This window comes from Podarcis cretensis (assembly GCF_951804945.1).
Source record: "Podarcis cretensis genome assembly, chromosome: 3".
NCBI classification, from domain to species: Eukaryota; Metazoa; Chordata; class Lepidosauria; order Squamata; family Lacertidae; genus Podarcis; species Podarcis cretensis.
In genome coordinates, this window is record NC_137172.1 from 16017377 (window position 1) to 16031809 (window position 14433).

At 42.9% G+C, this 14433-nt stretch overlaps 1 protein-coding gene and 1 long non-coding RNA gene across 3 annotated transcripts in view; one reads left to right on the plus strand and one right to left on the minus strand.

Annotated features, from left to right (window-relative positions):
- Positions 1-14433, minus strand: part of PPP1R21 (protein phosphatase 1 regulatory subunit 21) — a 42243-nt gene that overhangs the window by 12269 nt on the left and 15541 nt on the right. For both annotated transcript variants that reach the window (XM_079968611.1, XM_079968610.1), the window contains exons 8-16: positions 13377-13429; positions 11242-11391; positions 9873-9974; positions 9694-9782; positions 8403-8539; positions 6422-6514; positions 5488-5615; positions 3544-3696; positions 1943-2035 (exon numbers count right to left, since the gene is read on the minus strand). In XM_079968611.1, the coding sequence (XP_079824737.1) occupies positions 1943-2035; positions 3544-3696; positions 5488-5615; positions 6422-6514; positions 8403-8539; positions 9694-9782; positions 9873-9974; positions 11242-11391; positions 13377-13429 (998 nt within the window). The remainder of the gene's footprint in view (positions 1-1942; positions 2036-3543; positions 3697-5487; positions 5616-6421; positions 6515-8402; positions 8540-9693; positions 9783-9872; positions 9975-11241; positions 11392-13376; positions 13430-14433) is intronic.
- Positions 8478-9687, plus strand: LOC307212078. The gene is made up of 3 exons (XR_013836802.1): positions 8478-8569; positions 8795-8842; positions 8938-9687. It is a non-coding gene; the product is annotated as an uncharacterized lncRNA (long non-coding RNA).

The following is a 14433-nucleotide window of genomic DNA, read 5'->3' on the forward strand; positions in this document are numbered from 1 at the left end:
AACTTTGGGCTTTTAGCCACTAGGTCAACTGGCCATCTAGCTGGAAACCTGGTTCCTGAAGCCAAATTTCCAAGTTGGGCAACATGTTTGGCAGCAAATAGACCTGACATCAGCACCATTTGTGTTAGAGGTTCTCTTCATTCACCCCACCAACAATAAGATGACACAAACTAAACAGAGAATGCATGCCAATTTAAAAAAGCTTTGTGTCCATTCGCCTTTTCTGTCTGCTGAGTTCTGGTGGGGGGAATGTTCAATTTCATACACATTTGACCTTCCTTTTTTCTTTTTCTTTTTTACAATAAGCCTGAGGCCAAAGAAAGATGGACGCGGAGTAGGACAGCAGGTAATCAGAGATTTGATCCAAACCATCACATGTAGAGAATAACCATATCAGACAGTGCTACTGAGCTTTATGGCAGACTCACCTTTTCAGAGTCATACTGCCAAGATGCCTGCCTGCTCTAGGCCCTTGTTCTGCATCCCAAGCCTGTATTGCATGCAGAAGTCTAGAGCCAAGCGTAATCCTTTCACTAGTTAGACAAGGGATGCTTGAGATATTCAGTCTTTGCAAATTTTAATGCAAACTGAACCCAATACACACTTTGCAAACTAACATCATTATCCTCCAAATTTTGCGATGCATTTTTTGACTCAATAACTTATTCAAATTTGTTTTTAAAATATTTTAAAATAAAATGCATTTAGAAACTACCATATTTTTCGCTCCATAAGACACACTTTTTTCCTCCTAAAAAGTAAGGGAAAATGTGTGTGCGTCTTATGGAGTGAATGCAGGCTGCGCAGCTATCGCTGAAGCCAGCAGGGCAAGAGCGAGAGCTGCGCAGCGCCTCTTGTTCTGCTGGCTTTCCAGCGAAGCAGGAAGAGGGACAGAAGGGAGCCCTTACAAAGCCCCTTCCGTCCCTCATCCCTCTTCACTAGGAAGCCAGCAGAGCAAGAGCCGCTGCGCAGCTATCGCTCTTGCTCTGCTGGCTTCAGTGACAGCTGTGCAGCTTGCTCTGGCTTTTCAGGGAGGTGGGAGAAGGGACAGAGGGCAGCCCGTCACTCCATTCTCCCACCTCCCGGAAAAGCCAGCAAGAGCCGCTCTATCTTTAAAGAGCCACGCCGAGCGAGTGTGTCTACGGCTCTTGCTGGCTTTTCCTCTAAAAACTAGGTGCGTCTTATAGAGCAAAATATATGGTAATTTTTTTTTACTAATATTTTGTTTATAGGTGCACATTTTGTGGGAAAAAATCCATTAAAAGTATGTATGTAGCTATCGTGTACCCTTGACCGAAGAACGGTACACTCCTTCTATCTGGGATGGTTGTCCTCTTCCACCGAGCGCGCAGCTTTGGGAGGGACGCACATGGAGCGGTGAGGGAGGAAGGGGACACCCACCTAGCCAGCCAGATCAGCCGAATCAACCCTGGCGATCAATGGGGTGACAGATGTCGCAGCCAGATCGCCCTCACATTTTTTTCCTCTTTTTTTAGTATTGTATTTTCCTATATTTTTGAAGTATTGTAATCTTCTTTATTACGATTTTTTTTTTTGTAATTGTTAAACTTTAATAAATATCTTTAAAAAAAAATAAAAGTATATATGTAATATGTAAATACAAAATAATATTTTTCTATGTATTGGAAGCCACCCAGAGTGGCTGGTGAATAATAATAATAATAATAATAATAATAATAAGAAGAAGAAGAAGAAGAAGAAGAAGAAGAAGAAGAAGAAGAAGAAGAAGAAGTGGATCAGGCTTACAAAAGAACAAATGCAAAATTGGCACAGTCTGCAAACACTCACCCATCAATTCCCTATTTAGAGATGCATTGCCATGAGCATTAAATGACGTTAGGAGAGTGAGACTATCAAATTTAATACAGTTTCAGTGAGCACACTAAGCTTAGGAACAGCTACGTGTCGGACGACTGAATACCTGCTGTGCAAGGCCTTCTCTGCTCTCCGTGGAACTCAGAAGAACTCTGCGGTTGGCCAAGGCCTCTTCATAAGGCACTGAATCACAACATGGCTAGAGCCAAAAGATATACATGACTTCAGTGAGTTGGGTTACATATGGGAAACGTTAAGTTCCCCCGCCCGCTTGCCCTCCCTCCCTCCCTCGCTAGCAAAAGTATTTGTTGATGCTTTCCAGGCCCTTGGTGGCAGAGATCTGCGCCTGGTATATTACACTTTTGGAGGCGGGGGGAGGCAAAGAACAAAGAGAAAACACACAGCTGCAGCATTGCTCTGAAGTGCCTTGGGCAGAAAGCAACAGAGGAAAGCCACTGTGCATTCCATGCGTGGACCGGATCTCAAACAATGAATGAAAACAGCTGCATGTCATTCTGACGGCAGGTTTTTCAGCTGGAAACACCATTGGAAGTTCTGTCATGTAAGCATGAAGGTAACAAAAGAGTTGTGGGAGATGCTGGCAGCAGGCAGAAAGAAGGGGGTGGGATTAGGATGGTGTGAAAATAGTAAGAGAGAGGCTGAAACAGGGTGACAAGGGGTCTAATGGGATGCTATGGGAGTCAGCATGCTACAGGTCTGTCCTTAAAGCAGCTCCTAGCTAACGACCAAGAATCCCACTCAACTAACTAAAATTTGGGAGCTGCCTCCACTGTCACTTTTCTTCCAGCTATAAGCAAAAACCCAACCCACCCATGCCCACAGGCAATCAACTAACTTACAGCAGCTTGAGTTTTTAATATTTCACATTTCATTAGACTAGTCTGGGACTGAAAAAACACAACTCAGCAGATTCATGTGATTTATTTGCCACTGAACCGCACCACTTCAGACAAGAGGTGGAGTGAACTTTATATAGTGTTTGAGTGCTCCTCCTTATTTTGTCTAAAGTGTGACATGATGGGATGTGGCGGGGTTCTGTGCAAGGAGAAGGGTTCTGGTCCTACAATGCAAGTCTGTGGCTTAGAAAACTACAGAAACTCCAAAGTCCTAAAGTAGCCCAAGATCGAAATTTGTGGCATAATAAAAGATGCACTCATGTCCCTCCCACTCTATGGTACTAGTGAGACAAGGAAGACAATAAGCCTGCAGTGGCCTCATCAAACTTTTCAACAGCTCTAGTTACACTAAACTCCTAATTTGCTCCATCCCCAAACAAACCTTGGCCTATGCAAACATATTGATTCTGTGCTGCTAACCAATATCCATCATCTCTATTCGACTACTAAGCTGTGAGACCACCCTGCCCAGATTTTTCCACGCAGACTAATAATGACATTCCATCCATACAGCCTGCCCCACCCAGCCATATTTCCATAAACAGAGAGCGTAAAGGCTGGTGTATATTGGTCTCGTATATATCCAACAATCATCACGCTCCACAATCTTTCCTACAGCTCTGCCCCAAGCAAGTATACAGCTCGGGAACAAAAAATGATTTCATCAGCAACAAAGAACCACTTCTTCATGGGCGGAGAGAATCCAATCCCACATCAAAAGGATTTTTAGAGCGTGTCCAAGGGATCCAAGTCATTGCACTACAGCTATTGTTCTTGAACAGGCACAAACCTTCTTCAGCAATCTCATGTAAGCAGCTGCTTTCTTCTTGTTCTGAAGCATGCACTCCGCCGAGAGGGGGTTGATAAACTCCATTCCTCCCTTAGGCCCATAGCTCAGTGATGCAGTGAAGCAGTCTAAGTTATTGCTGAAGAATGAAGCAACCTAAACATACAAATGCAGAGATTTAAAATACTGGGCAAGTTTGGATAGTTTAGAGCTAGAAGAATGAGATGCAGAGAGAGTCCTGAGCTTATGTGTTCCCCTTCATCCTACTTCAGCAAAACCACAAGGAACTTGGAACCATTTGCTTACATTTTAGATTAACAGCATGTTGCAGCATTTGCAGTTTTTTAGGTTTGTTTTGGGGTTTTTTAAAGGTGAGCTGTGGGTACATGAAAGAGGTGTGCAAGGCATGCCTGCAGTGAAGGTTTCCTCCTCATATAATACTAGAAAACCAGGCCCATCTGAGCTGTGTGAGATTCAGGACAGTGAAAACGAAATATTTCTTCATACAGCCCACATTTTATACCATGGATTTTGCTCCAGGGTGATGTGACAGCAACTAGCTTCGCTGGTTTAAAAAGAGGATAAGACAAATCCATTAATGATAAAGCCATCAATGACTTCTATTCATTTATTTCTTTAAAACTATATATTGCTTGATTCTGGGTGGGGGAAAAATATTTCAAAGCAGTGATGGTTACCTGCGAGAAGCCAAGTTACAGGGAACCAGGCAGAGGGCCTTCTCAGTAGTGGCACCCACCCTGTGGAACGCCCTACCACCAGATGTCAAAGAGAAAAACAACTACAGTGGTACCTCGAGTTAAGAACTTAATTCGTTCTGGAGGTCCATTCTTAACCTGAAACTGTTCTTAACCTGAGGTACCACATTAGCTAATGGGGCCTCCCACTGCCGCCGTGCGATTTCTGTTCACATCCTGAAGCAAAGTTCTTAATCCAAGGTACTATTTCTGGGTTAGCGGAGTGTGTAACCTGAAGCGTCTGTAACCCGAGGTACTACTGTACCAGATTTTTAGAAGACATCTGAAGGCAGCCCTGTTTAGGGAAGCTTTTAATGTTTGGTGCACTATTGTATTTTAATATTTTGTTGGAAGCCGCCCAGAGTAGCTGGGGAAACCCAGCCAGATGGGCGGGGTATAAATAAATTGTTGCTGCTGTTGTTGTTCTCCTCCTTCAAATATTGGAGGCAGTGTGTCTCTGAATACCAGTTGCTGGGAGTCACGACTAAGTGCTTCTGCACTCATGCCCTGCTTTGGGGCTTCCCACAGGCATCTGGTTGGCCACTGTGAGAACAGGATGCTGGACTAGATGGGTCACTGGCCTGATCCTGTGGGGCGTTTATGTCACTGCATCCTTATGAACATACTTTCTAGCTACACAATTTTATACCCCCTAAGCTTTAACCTCAAGGAATGCATCACAAGAACAACAACTTTCTCCTTTACAGTGGTGCCCCGCAAGACGAACGCCTCGCAAGACGAAAGGGTTTTCCGTTTTGGAGGCGCTTCGCAAAACAAATTTCCCTATGGGCTTGCTTCACAAGACGAAAATGTCTTGCGAGTTCCTGCGGGTTCCCCCCCTTTCCCCCCCCTTTTCCTAAGCCGCTAAGCCGCTTATCAGCAGATCCGCTGATAAGCCGCTTAACAGCTGATCGCTAAAAGCCGCTAAACCGCTAATAGCACTAATCCGCTAAGCTGTCAATGAGCTTGCTTCGCAAGACGAAAAAACCGCTATACGAAGAGCCTCACGGAACGGATTAATTTCGACTTGCGAGGCACCACTGTATAAAGATTCCCAATTTGTGACAATAAAAGAGAACTTTAGCATGAATTTAGATACAGATACATCACAGAGAGGCTGCAAGCTCATGTTAGTTTCACAATGCTGATTTAGGCTGCTGTGACGGGCACTTTGTGTAAGAAAAGAAGTTACCTTGCCGGCTCCATTTGTTAATGCTACCACAGATGATAAGATGCAGTCGTTGGTGGTGATGAGCTTCTGTGTGGCTGTGGGGAGCTCTTGCTCCAAAGCAGCTTTTTGACTATAATGCTTATAAATATCTAGAACCAGAAAGAATGAACTTGCATCAGGTGTGTACATCGCCCTCCGAACCTCTCATTCAGATCCAGTCAGAAAATCCCATTTCTTGCTAAATGTCACTTTTTCTGCCTAGGAAAGCACTTTCAAAAGATAGATACGACTATCTGTGGAGACAATCCTACAGAGATTAAACTTTCCGCATGCAAAGCATGCGCTCTACCACTGAGCTAGCTATATTTTGAGCAAATCCCGATTGCCTGGCACACCTAGACAGCAGGAAAGAAGAATATAGTAGGAAGTAGCTAGAACCGCTTCATTATTGAGTATTGCCCTTAACAAAAATGGACTTCACATCTTCTGTTTCAATGTAGTTAGGCAGAACTCTTTACATTATGCTAGAAATACTTAATTTCACTATAAACCTTGTGCTTCAAACCAATCCTGTGGATATTTCCTTGCAACACTTTTCCCTGATTTCAGTGGAGAGCCAGTACTGAGTAGAGGAGGAATACGGGTTCAAATTCCCACTCCATGGTAAAAGTCAATGTAGGCCACCCCTGACCCATTTCCCAGGGTTATTACAAAGATACATTACCAGTATTTATTGTTATTTTTGCATATGGTTGAAAACTTGTATCAGTAAAAAACAACAACACTGTATTTGAGTATGATTTGTTTCTCCCTTTTGTTGAAGCACATACTAGGTAGGCCGACCATGCAAAGGCCATTAAATCTTTATAATATCCACCCACCACCCATAAAGTGTTAAGTGACCAGAGCGCTAACGTGTCATTTTTTTAATAATAATAATAAAAAGCTGTCTCACCTTTCATGACATCGTGAAATCCATTAAGGGTTGAAGCAATGTATGTGAGCAGAGAGCTGAAGTTTGTACGAAGCAGACGGTCTGGATTTGTACCTGGGAGTTGTACAAAGAGCAGAAAATCCAAATGGAATGACAAGTGTCAGGGAGAAAAAGGGCATTTGCCAAATAGAATACAGTGGTACCTCGCAAGACGAATGCCTCGCAAGACGAAAAACGCGCAAGACGAAAGAGTTTTCCGTTTTTTGAGTCGTTCTGCAAGACGAATTTCCCTATGGGCTTGCTTCGCAAGACGAAACGTCTTGCGGGTTCTTGCGAGTTTGTTTCCTTTTTCTTAAAGCCGCTAAGCCGTTAATAGCCGCTAAGCCGCTAAGCCGTTAATAGCCGCTAAGCCGCTAATAGCCGCTAAGCCACTAATAGCCGTGCTTCGAAAGACGAAAAAACCGCAAGACGAAGAGACTCGCGGAACGGATTAATTTCGTCTTGCGAGGCACCACTGTAGTTCCCGCCAGCAAAACAGTTTATAAGAGGCCTGGTTTCGTTAAAAGGATGGGGGCATTTTTGAATTGCAGTCGGTTGGACTAGATGACCCCTGGGTTCCCTTCTAACTATACAATTCTATGAAGGATTGCAGCCTTCACAAACTTGGTGCCCTCTGGATGTTCTGAGCTGCAACGCTCATCACTCCTAGCCAGAACAACCAACCGCAGGGCACTAGGTTGGCAAAGGCTGCCATAAAAGAGCTATATGCAACCAGCGATTATCCAGCTTCCTCAGTCCAAAACAGGGAAGAAATCCGAGTCCCTTAAATTTTTGAAGTTCACGAGAAGTTCAGATTCCTGATCAAGAGGAGAATTTGGATGAGGCTGGGGAGGGAATCCTATAAATACTACTACCCATAATCAAATTATGGAGTATTCCAACAAAATCCCTTGATTCGTTTCTTGTCCACTTTCTGTAAAATACAAGTCTCACTCTTATTCAGTGTTGATTCCAATCTCAGTACACATATAAAAACACTGTACCTACAGCTTAAGGAAGTTTTGTTCAAAAGAAATATATATATACTAGCATTGTTGTATCTGGAAACCCCAGGAAAGGTACACAACCGGGGGATTGATCACTGGAGCATAATTCTTAAATACCGTATTTTGCGCCCCATAGGACGCACCGGAACATAGGACGCACCTAGTTTTTTTTGGGGGGGGAAATAAAGGAAAAAATAATTATTTCCCCCCCAGGTGCGGGGCTGGAAGAACCAGGTTGGGGAACAGCGGGAAGGCACGCTCCGCCTCCCCGCTGTCACCCGAGCTTGTGGGGATGGCGATGGGGAGAAGTGTGCTGAGCCCGGGACTGCAGGCAGCTCTGCGCAGCCACCGGGAGCCGGGCGGGACTTCGCGCCCCGCTCCCGATGGCCGCGCAGAGTTGCGCTGAGCCCAGGACTGCAGACAGCTCTGCGCAGCCACCGGGAGCCGGGCAGGACTTCGCGCCCCGCTCCCGATGGCCGCGCAGAGCTGCGCTGAGCCCAGGACTGCAGGCAGCTCTGCGCAACCTTCGGAGCCGGTCTCCTGAGGGTTGCGCAGAGCTTCCTGAAGCCTGGAGAGCGAGAGGGGTCGGTGCGCACTGACCCCTCTTGCTCTCCAGGCTTCAGCGAAAGCCTGCATTCGCCCCATAGGACGCACACACATTTCCCCTTCATTTTTGGAGGGGAAAATGTGCATCCTATAGGGCGAAAAATACAGTATTTATACCAGAGTCATACTAGTGACAAAAAGGCAACTGCTCTCCATGGCCTACAAATCCCTAGATACCCCAGATCCTTTCATACAGTAAACGGAGGCAATGACATGCATGTAAATTGATGTTGGTCTGGCAAAAACAGAAGCACCCACCCTCCAGATTCAATACTTGTCGCACTGAATTTTGAAATTTTAGATCCTGCAATATGGTATTTCAGCTGCCCTGGTCTGCTGCTGCTACTTACTAGGTAAGGCAAGAAGATTAATGTAGGTGTGCAACTTCTCAAAGACTGCAGTCAGCTTCTTCATGTCTCTCTGCAGCTCCATGTTCCTGGCTCTTAACGCAGCTGTGCAAAGAGAAGATTCACACTCTTCTTCCAAACTAGGAACATATGAATTTATGTTTTTAAAAGTGAGTATTATGGTGGTAGTGGTTGTTTTTTTAAAAAAATACATGATATTCAGAAAAGATGAGATAAACATTGTGGGGCACTTTTCTGAACAAGTGGCTATTGAGGGTTTGTTCAAAATGTCAAAAAGGAACCCATATCAATGCTTCAATGATACATAAATTTAAGCAACTGGTTGAAATGCTGCTGTTTGCATTCCTTTCTCTTTACTATTTTATTAGTTTTAGGTGAGTTCTTAGCATTGTACATTGCTTTTGACGCTTTGTGTTGGAAAGGTGAGTTGTATGTTTATAAATAAAATTTAAAAGGCAGACAAAGAATCAGTTAAAATTACTAAACTCGCAAACAGTTCTGCTTTTAACTTTGTCAGGCGCCTTCATCACTTTCACCTGGCGGCATCCATTACAGCAGGCTAAGGTCAGTGAGGAAGAGAAGAAACCAGGCCATTCCGCGGGCTCAGCTGAGAGACCAACAACTTTTGTTTCTGTCTCTCCTTCAAAAACTTTCTGCTGCAGTTGATTATTTTAAGAACTCTGCAACTAAGAACTAGTGCTTGAGGGTTTTTTCCTTCTCCCTTCCAAAATATTTTCCTCTTGTACTATGCATTTTTGATAGTAAGTCTGAGGATAGGGGCTGTCTTCTTATTGATCTCTGTACGTCAGTCTTGCAACTTTTTTGGGTTAAAGAGTGAGGTAAAAATGCCCAAATATATATACACAAATAAATATGAAGATGGCTCTCTAACAAGATGCATGGGCGAGAATGACATTTATACGAAAGCTGCTAAAACTCTGGGTGATATTCTATCTTAATCACATTAGTAGATCCATTGTAATCAATGTATGACCATTTGATAACACACTGCACAAGAGATCCTGAGTCACATTAAGCAATCTAACACTGGAAGCAATGCCCTCTCAGACAGATAATGACAGTTGCTATGATAAAATAAAGTAACTCCCCACCTCCCGCCGACACCTTTGAAATATTCATTGTCAAACATCATTATGAACATTCTCAAGAACCAGAGGTATGTTACCATGCTGCTCTCAGACTCTTAACATAATTTATGAACAGCACACTGAATTATAGTTCCTATTGTGCAGATCAAAAACGGGGAAAGTACCTTTTCAATTGATAAGGAAGGATCTTCCTGAGAAAGCAGACATAAGATGCTAAGTAATCAGAAAAGGATTTCAATTTCACAGTTGTCTCCTTTGAAGAGAAAAGAAGAAAATGTCTCTGAGGTATTTAGTAGCAACCTGTCTCAGACACGGAATGTGACAATAAAGACAACCATATTACCAGAACTGTGACAGTGTCCTCAGTGATGCTCTCAAACAAGTGTAGCATTCCTTCTTCCAGGGGGCGAATATAGGATGCATTTTCATGAAGGTACTGCGAAAACTAAACCAAGAGAGACCTGTCAGTGGTTCCAGCAGGCACTGCTTGCAAAGTCAGGGAACTATTTGGCATTAAAACAGATTACCAGCCAGCACTGCTTTTGAACTGCTGTATGCCGGGGTGCGGTGGACAGATTATTTTGGACTATGGGGGCTGGGAGAGGGAGGACGTTAGAGAAAGGGAACATTCAGAAACCCTGAAGCAAAACTCTGTGCAGGCATTTTGGCCAAGGGAATTAAGATGTATTTTATTTTATTTACAAAACCATATCCTGTGACTATTTACCGTATTTTTCGCTCATTTTCGGTCATATAGACGCACCCGACCATAGGACGCACCTTGTTTTAGAGGGGGAGAACAAGAAAAAAAATATTCTCCCCCTCTCTGCTCAGCGTCCCTTCAGCGAAGCGGCAGGAGAAACGGAGCCCCTTCCATTTCTCCTCCCGCTTCGCTGAAGGGGCACTGCGCAACTCTCCCTCTCTGCTGAAGCCAGGAGAGTCTTGCTCTCCTGGCTTCAGCAAAAGGAACCCAAAGCCTTCGGAGCGAAGTGGGACCTCCTGCTGTGCTCCAGAGGCTTCAGGCAGCTATCCCTGAAGCCTGGAGAGTGAGAGGGGTCAGTGCGCACCGACCCCTCTCGCTCTCCAGGCTTCAGCACTCCCTCTGCGCTTTGGAGGCTTCGCGTTGCTATCACTGAAGCCAAGGAGCCTGCATTCGCTCCACAGGATGCACACACATTTCCCCTTAATTTTTGGAGAGGAAAAAGTGTGTCCTATAGAGTGAAAAATACGGTAATTTTAACCCACAGCTTCATCACTACAGAGCTCCCTAAGGCACCTTACTGTTAAATATTTTCAAAACAGAATACATATAAAAGCAATGCAGCAGCAAAAGCTCAGAATATTACTGTCCAACATCACATAACAAAGTTTTTTTTTTAAAAAAAAGAATCTGGGAATTATTATTTTTATTTTTATTCTTCAACTGGCTTTCCAGCATCTTGGACAGAGAGATGACTGTTCTTTCAGCTGGAGGTGCCAGGGATTGAACCTGGAATCCTTTGCATACAAAACAGCCGTAATGTTACCTTGGCAGAAATGTGTGGTGAGAAACTTTCACCCCATTCTGTACAATTTTGCACAAATAAAAAAGGAGATTGTTTTAACAGCTACATTGCATCCGCTGTAGAAAAATGCAGCAAGCTGGCACATAGTGTGCTTATTGTATGTCCACTTTAATCTCTTTACGTAAAGCTCACCCCAAGCCAGCTTACCTTCTGATTTAATGGCGATATTGTATCTGTGGCGGAATCAACAGGGAAAATCTGGACTCGCTGTTCTGTGTAGGTATGGAAATTCAGAAGGGCCATCACCAGGTCTTGAACAAAGGCCAGCGCTTGGCCAGCAAGGTCACGCAGCTTCAACTGCAAGGTACAAAGAGCAGTGATGCAGCTCACTCTTATTTTGATGGAGAGCAATCTCTTTTACAAAAGGCCTTTCCCAGAACTGCTCCTAACTGAACAAACAGAAGATTCAAATATGACAGACCTCCTCCCTGCTGCAAAGGTTCTTCGGCTGAAGAAGCAGATTAAGAGCACTGTGATCTGATTGTATCAGGGCAAAATCTTGATGATAATAATAATAATAATAACTTTTTATTTGTACCCTGCCCTCCCCAGCCGGAGCCAGGCTCAGGGGGGCTAACATCATGAAACTAAGACAGTATACTAAGAACATAAGAACAGGCAATCAATTAGTTAAAATACATCTTAAAATTAGTTCAGAGCAAATTTAAATCTGGACAGATGGCAGTCCACGGGTAAAATTGAGAGCGGTTAATATTCTTCAGAGCCAACTGTTACCACTCGTCTTATAAAGGACCTGTGAGTGGGCTAGGAGGCCTCTTTAATGCTTGTTCTTATACAGAAAGAAAAGAATCAGACTGAACCCTGACTAAAGGCCTGGCAGAACAGCTCTGTCTTGCAGGCCCTGAGGAAAGATGTCAAATCCCGCAGGGCCCTAGTTTCTTGTGAGAGAGTGTTCCACCAGGCCGGGGCCGCGGCCAAAAAGATCTTGGTGCTTCTCATTCATTTTTCAGCAACAAAACCAGAATGCATTTTGTGGTGGGAATGAAAGCCAATATACTAGGCATCCTTCTATCATCTTAATTGTTTAGAAGACCATGTGCAAAGACTTGGACAGCAGCAACTTTTACTGTATTAAAATCTCAACCTAGAGAGTTGGAGCAGTGCTGTACTTCTGTCCCTCATCTACAGCACTAATGCCAAGCTCTTTTTCAGTCTTGGTGGGTGGGGCTGAGACAAATGACTTTTTGCCATCTCCAAGGAGAATTCTGGGAAAGCCCGTTCTACCTCTGAAAACAGGTGGCTGCTCTTTTGACTCTTATGTCAAATTGCTACCAACAGCTTATTCGTAAATCCCCCCTTCTGCAGTCATGAATACTTGGGAGGCATTAACCAAGATCTGGCAAGATGGGGAATCCCAGGCAAATGGTGATAAAGGGTGGGCAAGAAGCAAAGGACTTTGGGAAAAAATGCTTAATATCCAACATGTTTCAGATCTCTCAGGTTCAAATACAGCGTAAACTTCAAATACAGCGTAAATTTCAAATACAGAAGTTGAATCTCTTGTATGATCTTCCACAGTATGAGGATATTGAAGACAGTATAACAAAAGACTAAACTTTAGTCCCTGATGAGGTGCCTGAGAAGTCCGAAATGCATTGGATATTAAAATGTTCCTCCTCCCGCTTTGCTTCTTACTTTTTTCCACCCATAGCTAAGAGAGAACCAGCATCCCAGCTTTACAGTTCTATGGTTCTATTATTATTATTTTTATATAATAATATTTATTAAGAGTTTAAAGATTACAAAAAGAAAGAAAAAGAATTAAACAAATCAACATAATATGATACAAAAACAAAAAGAAAAACACTACATAGAACATTAAATTAACAAAACAAAACAAAAAGAATTAAAAACACTTCCGATATTTTCAATCTTAGCTTTCATTCACTTGTTTCATTGACTTCCTCACACCTCCCTTTTTGTATTCCACTTCAATTAACTGTTTCGGCAATTCCTTTCCATCTTCCTCTGTTTTCTGTCCTATAATTAATCTTACAATATTTTAACCTTGTTTTTTCCTTTTAGTACATTTACAGTCTGTCTGTACCTAATTCCTTATAACATTTCTGCTAAAGCCATATAACTTCATTCCATCATTTTTCTAACATTCATTAATTTTACAATATTCCTGTAAATAATCTTTAAACTTTTTCCAATCTTCTTCCACCCTATGGTTCTATTATTTGCTCTGCACCGTCCCAAAGCCTTAAGCCAAAGATGATGGAAACTTTTTAGGTTAATAATTTAGATTTATTACTCACCTGTCGCCTTCTACTGTGTAACGGCACATTCAAAGCATTATACAGGCTAGACCCTACGAAAAGAAGTATTACAGCAATTATTTTCTCTCTCCAACCCTCCTGCATTGCCTTAGACTGTTAAACCATTCAAGAACAGAGAATCATCTTTTACAAGGTGAACGCCTGACTCCTAGAGCTAGTAAAGGCTAAAAATTCAAATAAATGAATAGGATATTGGCAGGTGCATGTGTCATTACTGAATAACACACTTCAACCCTGATCACCTTAGGATTTCTAAAGTTCTTTTTCAACAATATAGTAGCATGATATTGTTAAAACTATATCCCACTTTTCTGTCTCAAATACCAGGTAGGTCAGGAATATACATATAAATAAATGGAAGACCACCTTAAGGCTACAAAGAACTGAAATTTGAATTGAGAACTTCCTAATTTACAGCTCAGTTTTTTTAGCAAATACAGTGCACAAATCCATTTATATTAGGCACATGGATTTCTTAGTAAGCAATGCAAATGAGACACCTAAATTAATGGTAGGCATTAATCCATAAGACAAGCATCTATTTCAGTAGTTCCGCTTGGCAGACTTGCAACATTTGCCACACACCTTGTCACCGTAAGCTAATTAAGTTTCTGGATGCTCAGGTGGTAACAATAAATTCAAGACAACTTATAAAACGCCCAGCCACGTCAAAGCTAAATTGGGGAAATAAAAGACAATTAAACCTAAACCCACACCTTAATTCCCAACAAGCTAGCCTTAAAAAAAATAATAATCAACCACCAAAGCTTAGGAGCATCTACAGAGGAGCATCTACAGTAAATACCTATCTAGGTGCCATTAACAATCTGAACTTAGAGCACAATAGCCAGTTTACAAGAGCATTTCTGACCACAAGGGCAAGGGCAGGCAACTATTATGGGAACGGAGACTGCATTCCCTTGAGAAAAGTGATTGGGGCCTGCAAAAGCCAATGTTGGCAGGAACACCCCTTTTTCTCCCCTCTCATTCATACACATTCATCCCTCTCTCTCATTCATCCCTTCCCACCCCCACC